General features: G+C 36.2%; 1 protein-coding gene and 2 pseudogenes across 6 annotated transcripts; all 3 read right to left on the bottom strand.

Moving 5' to 3' along the window:
- Positions 1 to 2,383, bottom strand: LOC112494592 (annotated as a pseudogene).
- On the bottom strand, positions 1,462 to 2,386 carry LOC112494594 (annotated as a pseudogene).
- A 2,813-nt stretch (positions 2,387 to 5,199) lies between these two features.
- Positions 5,200 to 9,479, bottom strand: LOC107269463 (cytochrome P450 6A1). Of its 6 annotated transcripts, XM_025086709.1 has the most exons (7): positions 8,430 to 8,635; positions 8,164 to 8,348; positions 7,665 to 7,793; positions 6,401 to 7,295; positions 6,096 to 6,317; positions 5,667 to 5,918; positions 5,200 to 5,489 (listed from the first exon to the last, which is right to left on the bottom strand). In XM_025086709.1, the coding sequence occupies exons 4-7, from the start codon at positions 7,257 to 7,259 to the stop codon at positions 5,320 to 5,322; spliced, it is 1,503 nt and encodes a 500-aa protein (XP_024942477.1). In that variant the 5' UTR covers positions 7,260 to 7,295; positions 7,665 to 7,793; positions 8,164 to 8,348; positions 8,430 to 8,635; the 3' UTR covers positions 5,200 to 5,319. The 6 variants fall into 6 exon arrangements, with proteins under 6 accessions (XP_024942477.1, XP_015598815.1, XP_015598816.1 ...); XM_015743329.2 differs by lacking the exon at positions 7,665 to 7,793 and having other exon boundaries at positions 8,430 to 8,634; XM_015743330.2 differs by lacking the exons at positions 7,665 to 7,793; positions 8,164 to 8,348; positions 8,430 to 8,635 and adding an exon at positions 9,359 to 9,479.
- Between the last annotated feature and the right edge of the window lie 2,062 nt (positions 9,480 to 11,541).

Raw genomic sequence — 11,541 nt, 5'->3', positions numbered from 1 at the left:
ATTCATTTAATGTGGTAATGTTCACGTAAATACCATCCTTTGATGTTAGGATGCCAGATCTTGGATCATACTCGAAGGGGACTTTTATTTTTTCAGATATTACTTCTTTGTGCCTTAGCAGAAATTTAATCAAACCTACTTTTGACTGATATATGGCAAATCTGGAGCTTGTAAGATAGTAAGATACTATTAAAAATGTGCAATAATGAGATATAAAAAAAAAATTTCAAAATATTCAGGTTATATTGTACATATAATCACAATATAATCGCAATACATATAATCACAATATTGTAAAAAATTTATATGATTTGAGAGAAATTTATGACATTTCGACAATCTTTTAATGAAAAAAACGAAGAAGATGTGCAATTTCTGGGACCATCCTCAAATGGTATATGTACAGTGCATCAGATGTCGAGCCGCAATAGCTTCTTCAGTAAATCTTTCCTGATCGAAAGTATCCGTGGACGGAAATAGTTCCGCATTACGATGGAGTGCCAAAATGGAAATAAAGAGTTTCGATTTCTCGGGAATTGTAACATTAGTTCAACGGAATGTGTATGGTTGAGTCGATTCTCTTACTGTCATGGCCGCAAGTGGAAATTTCCTCAAAGTTTAAAAAAAAAAAAAAGAAATCACTATGTACATTATATTCGACAAAACTTCTTAGCTATACAATTATAATAAAGGCTATAGTCAGTCCACAAGTTCAATGTGTTTTCTTTATATGGTAGTTCGCAAGCAATGCTATCTTTAGCAAATCACACGTGGTTTTCCAAATAATAACATAAATATATGCTAAAATAGAAAATCGAAACATAAGCAAACCTATACTTTGTAACAAATATTTTAGGTAGTGTCACGTGTTCCTTACTAGAGACTTCATTGATCTGTCAAAAAACAAATCGAATTCGTGAATCCACTATACGTTCCGATCACAATCGATTTCTTGATATGGTTTCTATATCTATAGGTATTTTACTATTAATAATATACTTTAATAATACCTAGACAAGTATATCAACTATCAATTCGATTCCAATGGAAATATAGCCGACGGTAATACGTAACACATAAATCTCCCAGAAAATATCATATTAGTCTACGATGAAGGAATTGTGATTTAACAAATATTTTTTAATGTAAGAAATAAAATGAAAAGAATAAATCTTAATAATCTTAAAATACTTTATCAAGGTATTTCATATTCTTTGCGCCTTCATACGTTAATTCGCCTTTGTTCTTATTGATTTCTTCTTTGATTTCCTTGCGAAGCTTATCCTGTATGTCTTGATCAAGTGCCATTCGTACAGGACACTGTTCATGGCCATTCAAGAGGTTTCAAAGCCGACACTAAAGAAAATAAAAGCTTGATCAGTAAGAAGACTGTCCGTGATTTCCGCAAGGAGAAACGAAGTGTAATTAACCTAACACAAGAGGGTATTATAAGCAATTGGAACAAGAAAAGAATCAGTATAAAATATCAAGCATATTCCATTCTATGTGGGGACGTACCAATATAAGTAAAGTTTTTGGAACTTTCTTTTATCTCCATGAGAAGATAGACAAAGTCCTGCCTGACAATGTTATTCTTTTTTTCTGTGTTCAATAGTGTCCTTCATGATCTTGGTGAAAAAATTGACAAATTCCCAACCGACTAAAAGTGAACCCACCAAGCTATAGAGCCAGGGCGACTTTTAACGTCAAAAGAACTGTATAACGTTCCTTGTGTCCACATTAAATTCTTTAATGCCCAATTTCCGAAACTCGCTATCCCCATCGGCAATCGTATTGGTCTTCAAAACAAATGCACGTGTACCAATGACCTCTGTAGCGAGCTATGCTGTAATATCACGACACTATTGGTTAATACTTTTCAGCAAGAGAATCCAGAAACTTGTCGAACATATTTCCGCATTCCAACAACAAGTGGAATATCTGCTTCAGTTTTCCGAAAATAAAGACGGGAGTGAGTTTCCGGCGTAATGGCCGCCATTCCTTCTCATTCAGAAATACAAGGTTCTGAGACTTGGATCAACTTCCGTGTTGTAATTTATTCCTTTATTCGCAAATGCAGCAAAGTCCTTGATAATCGCATCCTTTGTTAGCTCAGGATGACGTAGCAGCCAGAACCGCTGTGCTTCTCATAAAGATACCAATCATTGGCTCTCCTTTGTATTGATCATAGAATTCTTTCAATTGAACTTCAGTTGACAATTTTCCAGCCACTGTATCTTTTATGGTTCCGAAAGGAAACGGTGGTTCAGGGCCTGGAACACCGCGTTCGTTCAAGAAAATATAATTTCTTATAGAGTAATAATAGAACAGCACGCATATGGCAACGATGCTGCACAATATCTCGAGAACTGCCATTGTGCAGTAACAGAAGTTGTTATCAAGGTGAAGATACTGCAAAAAATAAAATTACGTATAAACATTTCATACACACCTGGTCTTGTCTATGGTTATTAAAAAATTTAACTAATCAAACCTAGATATGTAATATCAAGTGGGCATAGTATCGGAAGCAAATAAAACATTATGACAGGGATAGCATAAAGAGATTAATTTTTTGGGAAGACTGATAAGAGCGTCTACCTTTAAATATTATTCTTGCGCTTTCTCTTTCTTTGTGTTATTATTTCAATCACTCCCTATCCAGCAAACAAAAAACGTGGCTGTTATGTAATTCAGACTAGAATAGATCAATCTTGATACATTTAACGAATTGTGAATTGTCTCGTTTAAAGTTTGTCGACTAGGTGGCAGTTAAATAATGAACGTGGATCTCTCAAAGAAGCGCCACTTTCGCTACATTTTACAAGCACGAAAAAGGGAAATTTTGTGCATGTATTACAAAAAATGCCTTTAAAATCACGCTAGTTACTTTTATACGCACTTTTTAAAAACTTTAGTTACAATTTCACAAGCTTTCGCCACACCACAGACATGAAAAAAATGGGAGATTTTGTGCATTTCTTACAAAGCACAGAAGCTGCGGCAAAAAGTGCACACTCGTATTACAACGTGCTACTAACAATAATTTTTTGAAATGGATTTATTTCCCAGTAAACACAGTTATCGTGATTGCCACTATTACACGTAGTAATAAAACATGGAATTTACTGTAAATGAGATTTTAACTGTTACAAGATGTGTTTCCTGTAATAAGGGTAGAAGCTTCTATAGTATGATTACATACTAACATTGTTTTAAGTAAATAAATTTTTAATCTTGAATCTCCAATCACGAAAATCGTTAATTACATGAAATTGATGAATTGTCTTTATCAAACTGAAATGGATGCATTTGTGAAAGTTTCATGATGACTGAAATGGCACTTTTGCTAGGAATATTTATGAAATAAGGGCATCGGAATTATAGGAAATTTCGACAGGCACATCTTACACGTCAAATTTGCATGCAACTTACATTTTCGTTTTTGAATTATATCGCATAATAATAAACAGCTTGCAAAATGCCTTTGCATGAGAATTAATAAACGTTTTTATAAATTACAATAATCTGTTTTGAAGTTATGATGCGCTCTCCTTGTCCTTAAATGGAAAGTTATTCGAGTAATGTCCGTAAAAACAAATGAAATTACGTAACACTTATCATGAAATCCGTTTTATTTATACATGATGATAACTAGCTGTAAATTTACATCAACCTGCCTTCCCCGGCCACTCGGGTGATACTAGCACTTCTCTATCAAGTGCTGCGTTTAGATATAATTTTCGAAACAATATTTCGTGTTTTAACGATCACGATGATTATTAAAATATTATTATCTACATATAGTATATGCAAGAGGCTTACTGTATCAATACAGTCACCAGTCGATAAGTGATCGTTTCTCCACTGTTCCACTCCGTTGAGAACTAAACTTCCCCCCACTCAAAGGCGCGTCTGTAGTTTGATCACAGGTGCTCAAGGAAAAAAGCTACTGTGACGGGTCGAAAATTTCGAATTTTTTCGTTTATATTTTCTTAAAGTATACATATTCAAAAATATGCAAAAAAAATTTAAGTCAAAATCCATACATATTTTTTTTCAAGCACAAAGAAACTATGGTTTAACTAAATGTTCTTGTAAAAGATAAATTTTATGATCCTTTGTAAAATGCATTCTGCTGGACGGAACTAGTGATTCGCCATAACGGTGCACTATAGTATGTCGTCAGTCTACTGCAATTAACGATATTTTGTATCAAAGATCTGATATGAACATCATAGTAATGTTGACCGTACTGGTATGTATTGCGACTATTCTATTAACAATATCCATTAAACTGATAGTCATTGGATATGGATAGTTTCGGTATTTAATAATAGATAAGAATAAGAAGAAAATTTTCTAACATAATGCTACATACATGTATAATTAGTACCAAATTGATTTTCGAAAATAGAAGAAAAGTGTCTGAAATGGCATTGGAAATAACACGAAATAAATATATGCCGTCTCAGGCACATTTTAACGTATGTCAATTCCACAAAATCTGCCAGTACAAGTAACAGCGACCAAAGTCCAAGGCTGGAAGAACCTAATTACGATTACTAATGTTTGTCTGGGCGTTATGTTCACCAAACTATATTGCTATACGTGTCCTCAGTTTCTCTCTGGCAACCCGTGTAGAAGATTCTCGGGACATGCCCGATTCCCAACAAAGCCCTCTACGGGCGAAATCGTGGAAGCGACGAATCCATAAAACTAATAGGAAACAAGTTCCCATATCTTGAGAATAATGTCATATTTTTAGTTTGGAATATTTCCCTTCTACATAATGTTTTCCCTAAATAATCGATTATATCTTCACTTCGGACCAACTATCAGTATAATCTTGTGTGACAGAAATAATAGAAAGTATGGTTCCAGTATTACAATAGTACTCAATTTTTTTTAATGTGAACTGAAGAGTATGTTACATATAAGATGATCTAGTGTAATTTTTAATTTTCATACATATTTAACAATTTTGTGTTCAATAAATGTTTAATCGTTTCTTCTTATAGATTTTTATAATGTATAAGTATATTAATTAGATACAGAAAAGTATTTGGTAGACAAGCGCTAGTTGAAATCCATACCTGCTTTTTATTTTAACAAATACACTTTTTCCCATATTAATTCAACACTAACATTATACAGCGTGTATCCAATGTTCAATGAGGGACACATTTCTAATATTAATATATGTAATAAGGAAACAACCTTTATTCTCGCCTCTAGAATACGTCTTAGACATTGTCATTTATGATGGTATCGCATTTAATAAAATTCTGTTCCTTGTAATAGAACTTTACTATATCGCTATACGCTTACTGTCGATATTTTCACGTAAATACCATCCTTTGGTGACAGAACGGTAGTTCTTGGATGAAACTCGTAGGGAACTTTTGTTTTATCACATTTATTTACTTTGTGCCTCAACAAAAACTTAATCAAGCCTATTTTTGATTGATACAAGGCAAATCTGGCGCCTGTAAAATAATAGGATACTTCAATATATCTATTGTAATTAGTTATTGAAATAAATATTTGAGAGCATTCAGATTATACGTGTAATATTAGGATGTTATGGAACAGCCCAATGGTTTGGTAGAAATTTAAGATATTTCCAAATTTTGTATTGAGGAATTGAAAAAAAAAGTATTTACCAATGCATTTTCTAGGACCATCCCCAAATGGTAGATAGGACATTGGATGTCGGGCAGCAATGGCTTTTTTGGTGAATCTTTCCGGATCGAAAGTTTCCGGAGAAGGATATATTTCTGGATCACGATGTAATCCAAGAATCGGAATAAAAATTTTAAATTTCTTGGGAATTGTAATCTTGGTTTCGCGAAATGTGTACGGTTGAGACGACTCTCTCGCTACTAATGCTCCAGGTGGATATTTCCTCATAGTTTCTATTAAAATAAAAAAAGCAGTTGAAAACAGGTTCACCCCAACGGCCGATCGCTTCAACCATGCGACAGCACCTCATGCATTTGTTGCTTCTGCGACGACGAATGCGTAAGAAACTGTCGCACGTTCCATGCGATCGTCCCTAAAAATTGAATGACTTCAGAATAAACCTTATTCACCTTTAAATACCATATCGAGGTATTGCATATTCATTACGCCTTCATAGGTCAATTCGCCGTTGTTCTTTTTGATCTCTTCTTTTATCTCTTGGCGAAGCTTATCCTGCATCTCTTGATGAAGTGCCATTTCGTACAAAGCATTGCCCATGGTTATTGAAGAGGCTTCAAATCCACCAGTAAAGAAAACAAAAGCCTGGGCGGTAAGAAGTGCGTCCGTGATTTCTGCAAAGGGAGGCGAAGAATGAAATCAGTTAGAACGAAGGAGTGTTGAATATCAATGATATTCATTGCACTTGGGCACAAACCAATGTCAGTGATGTCGTCGGCATGTTCTTTGATATCTACGAGAAGATCGACAAAGTCATGCCTGACGATTTTGTTCTGTTTTCTATATTCCATAGTGTCCTTAATGCACTTGGTGAAGAAATCGATACATTCCCCATTAACAAGATATTTTCCCAAGATGCTGTAGAGCCAGGGCATTGCTTCGCGCATAAGATCGTTCGTTGTTTTCTTCAAGCTCGGCTCAAATACTTTGATTCCCATTTTGCGAAATTCATTATTCCCATCAGCAATCGAATTTGTCTTCAAACCAAATGCAACCGCACTAATGACCTCCGTAGCGAACTTTGCTGTAATATCACGACAGTCTATCGGTTCATTCTTTTCAGAAAGATGATCCAAATACTTGTCGAACATGTCTCCGCATTCCAATAGCAAGTAGAACATCTGCTTCAGTTTTCCGGAATTGAAGACGGGAGTGAGTTTCTTACGTAGTGGCCGCCATTCCTTCTCATCGAGAAATACAAGATTTGCGGAGAGTGGATCAACTTTGGCATTGTGCTTTAATCCTCTATTGGCAAATACCGTAAAGTCTTTGATGAGCACGTCTTTTATTAGCTCAGGATCACGTAGGACCAGTGCCGGTGTGCTTCTGACAAAGATACCAACCATTTGTTCTCCTTTGTATTTATCATAGAACTGTTTCAATAGAATCCCAAATGCAAACTTTCCTAATATTGTGTCTTTGATGTTTCCAAAGGGAACCGACGGTACAGGACCTACGACGCCACGTTGCTTCCAAAAACCATAATTTTTTGTCAAGTAATAATAGATCAACAGAAATGTGACAGCGACACCACACACTATCTCAAGTGCTGCCATTTTATCGTGGTTGCAGTTATTATTGACGTGAAGACACTAAAATAAGAAAAATATGTATAAACGTATCAAGAGACTCGGTCGAGTTTCGCGCCAGGTACAGACAACCGGCTATACAGGGCACGGTCCGCCAAGACTCTTTACCCGAGTCAACTGGTAACAACAAAACAATTTCGTATATAAAAACGTGCCTAACAGATAAAAAAAATTGTAATCACATTTATAATGACAAGTACATACATAAATCACTACAAATCTGCTTATTATATGATCTAGCAAGAGTTCCTCTAACGCTTTCACTACTCTTTTGTTACTACTGGTGCTTCTATCTAATTATGATTTAACATAATTAATTATATTATCAAAGTAATTATATTATCAAATTAGTTGTAATTAATAAATAATTACGTGTTAGGTGATTCCATATCGAGTACTACTTGGCGAGTCCGTGCCTTACACAAAACAAATGAGTCTTCAGTATGCCTTTTGAAATTCACTGACAGACGGTAAGAATGATGCCATCTCTCTCATATGCATCTATATGTATATAACGATATATAACAACGTTTGCAATATTAGCAATGAATACGTTAATTCGCTAGAAGTTAATAGTATATGTGTTCATTTCATTAATATCAATGAACTAAATAAATTTTCGAAAATTATAGTAACAAAATGACCAAAAGATTAATTTTTTATATGATCAAACCAAATTATCTATATATATTATCTTGCGAATGATTATATTAAGCGAAATCATTATCTATTAAAAACTAAGTCATACATTAGATCAAATTAATTAATAATATGAGGCCAGCCTTCCCACAGTCATACTTATAAAAGTTTTCATTCAATATTCTGAACACGCACTTCATTTATTTTGTATATTCAATACTTATATATATACCTATTAGTTATTTAGTCGCTGATATCGATGTAGATGAATGGTAGTTTATTGCTTTGGTCCTCCGGTGTATTATCTAGCTGAATTGTCGCCGTGTCCGATCACAGTTATTCCTCAATTGTCTAGCTGAATTTTGTACAATATAGATGATGATATATTTTATGGCCCTATCGCCCAGAGCGTATTACCTATAGAGAGAATATAAGAATACAACTATGATAAAATAAGAGCTAATTATGCGCATTATTATAACAAAGAGAATTTCGTACGTATTATATTTTTCGGAGATACTTGTTATTCGTTTGCTGGTTAGTTGGTGAAAGGGACGACCATTTGCTAGACCGGTATTATTTAGATTCTATTAGGTGGGGATCGAGCGACTCCTAATAAGTATATGCTGAGTGGGGCGCATCTACACTCATACACAGACAAAAGAAACACTCAGATCACTCGCGTACTCATACGTTACAATAGTATGAAGTTTTCAGCACGGATCCGCCAAGTAGTACCTGATAAGAAATTAACTAAAGTCTTATTAATTATTAAATGACCATTAAATCATAATTACATACGAAAAGCAGTAGTAATATAAAAGAGTAGAGAAGACATTATAGGAATTTTTGTTAAATACAATTAAAATGATGGGCTAGTGCTAGATCATATAATAAGCAGATATGTAGTGACTTATGTACTTGGAATTAATAATATGATTTCAATACTTTTTATTAGAGGAATTTACACCACCCCTATACTTGGCATAGTTTTTTTTAGACGTAAGTATGTTTGGGGGGATCACGTATAAGGTACAAGGGTCGTTCTAACTTACACACCTACGTTTATACAAACATTTATGAAATCGCATCTAAAAAAAAAATGGGAACATGAAACAAAAAAGATAAAGAGACTATTTTTTGAGGGAAGACTGATAAGAGCGTATCTCCAAATATTATTTTCACTCGCTCTTTCTCTGTTTTAATGTTTTAACCACTCTCAAATTTATGCTCAATTCAGAACTATATGTATATCCATGTTCAACATCAGTGTAATGTAATTACCTGTCTGATTGTACCGATTAAGATAAAATATTACTCTAATAATATGTACGAGAAAGTAATAAAAATTGTTATAGTATTTATTATTGAGTCTATTTTACTAATCCGTGAGCACTGATCACAATTAGCCGTAAATTTACACCGACCCGTATTCCACGGTGACACGAGAGATACTAGCACTTTTCTACTATACGTTTAGCTCTAACTTTTGAAAGAATATATCCAGTGTAACGTGGCGTCAGGACAACACATTACAAAAGCCCCGCACCTCCGCGCGCTGCCTACAGCACGGCAGTGCCTACGGCCTCCATCTCCAAAGAATTCGTGAGTCCGTGGTTTGGGAGGAGGGAACGGGGGAAAGTAGTGGAATGAGCGCTGCCGACAGCACGGCAGTGTCTCCGGCTTCCATCTCCAAAGAGTTCGTAGGTCCGTGGTTCGGGTGGAGGGAACGGGGGAAAGTAGTGGACTGGCAGCGGAGGCACGGGGCCCTTTTGGGTTGAGAGCCCGCATGCAAGGGGTGCTCAACCGCCAGGACGCACTGCCGGTACCCCGGGAACTTTGAACGGCTACGGTTTGCGGGTCCGCGGGAAGGGCGCCGGAGAGGAGATTTCTTTTGATTTTCTTTTGATTTTGATTTTCTTCGAAGGGACACGGCGACCACGATTTGGATTTGGTACGGGACTGACGGGACAGCCAGCTCTCGGTAAGTACCGCGGGGGCGGTCTTATTTAGAGAATATCTTGCGCGAGGAGATAGCCGAGCGGGAGTGGTGCCGACACACGGAGGCCTCAGGTGGCTACCGACGTCAGAGGGCACACTCCCGAGGAAGGAAAGGCTCGTCTCCAACGAGACCTGTTAGGATCGCGAATCGCGCCGCGAGGGGATTCGCGGATTCGGTAGGGACACCGAGATAGGGACAGGTCTGGGGCAGGCTAGAAATCACAACTAGGAATAGTCGTGAGCCGCCGTTGGAGGACACACTGTACGCGACGGGATTTGTATTGTAAAATCCGCCGTTTATTTGATGGTAATAAACGGAACGGTATCCTACTCGCTGTTTTATCATTTTGCGCGCCTATCCGTTGACTCCGAAATTCTCTCTCGTCGCCCCCATGTTCCCCTCTACCATTTTCAGTGCGCTGAGGCTGAGCCGCCGGGAAATCTGAAAACGGCCGTCGTGAGGGATGGTGGTGCGGGAAAGCCGCACATGGCGCCCAAAAATTAGATCTTCGGATCTTTTCTTCGATTACAGCACGTTGGGAGCAGCCACGGATTATTTGTAGGCGACGCCGATGAACGGTACACGTCACACCAGTCATATTTGTGCTGACTCACAATCATCAAATATGAATGATATGGAACAAAATCATTAAAATAGGACATCGATAACCACTGTAATTACTATGAGATTTAATTTCGATTTAGTTTCATGATTTCCCTCGAACGCATAGTAACGCAACGATAGTGGGTAAATACAATGTATGAACATTGTATGTGCGTTATCTACATTCTGCGCCGTAACTTTTTGGAAACTATTTTTTATTTATATAACGCTGATAACAAACGACTGTTAGTACTCACGAAGCGATTAAACTACACGACAAATGTACATTCCGATATGACGTTACTTTTTATAACAGTAATTATACTATTCACTTTATTGTTATAATATTCTACTATTAACCTATAATTATATATACTAACGCAGTAAACACACAAGAACGGCTCACGCAACTGTTACTAGTTCATTGATAGATGCAATGGGCCAGTAAGTGCCCATCACTGGCCCGACCTTATGTGTCTGTTGGAAAGGTTATTCCAAGTGAAGACTGTTGCTATTTCTTTATTGAATGAGAAGTGCCCAAGTACTAATGTTTCGAGGCGCAACAATAATAAAAAAAAAATCAGAGGAGATTGATGATATTCATACTTTTCTTGCTTGCAATTCATCATTCTGTGTACACGTATCATATTTCTACACGGTGGAAATGACTAAATGATTACAGCGATATAAATGCATCATGCTGATATATACAAAAGCTAGGTTTATTATCTTGAACATAAATGAGGTTTCATTGTATAACATGCACTAATGCTAGATACAATGAGACAAATAAATAAATTTATCGTTATAGGTAATTGTGCATCGATACCGAGTTGCATAGGGTGTTAAACGTAATGCGTTTGAAGAAAAACAATTTTTGAACAACAATTCAAAGAAACATCAGGTTCACATCACATTTAAGGTTACATTTTCATTCACAATGAAAACTTTAAAACAATAGTCATGGTAGGTGAATTTCATTTTCAAAACGAAAATCAAAGTTTC

Source organism: Cephus cinctus, unplaced genomic scaffold (genome assembly GCF_000341935.2).
Source record: "Cephus cinctus unplaced genomic scaffold, Ccin1 Ccin1_scaffold0661, whole genome shotgun sequence".
Lineage (NCBI taxonomy): Eukaryota > Metazoa > Arthropoda > Insecta > Hymenoptera > Cephidae > Cephus > Cephus cinctus.
The sequence above is the reverse complement of the archived record's forward strand: the minus strand, read 5'-3'. Positions and strand labels throughout refer to the sequence as shown.

Coding starts and splice junctions, on each gene's coding strand:
- LOC107269463 (XM_015743330.2), bottom strand. CDS start 7,259: ATGGCAGCACTTGAGATAGTGTGTGGTGTCGCTGTCACATTTCTGTTG. Junction 6,318..6,400: donor CGACGACATCACTGACATTG/GTTTGTGCCCAA, acceptor CTCCCTTTGCAG/AAATCACGGACGCACTTCTT. Junction 5,919..6,095: donor CCTCGATATGGTATTTAAAG/GTGAATAAGGTT, acceptor TTATTTTAATAG/AAACTATGAGGAAATATCCA.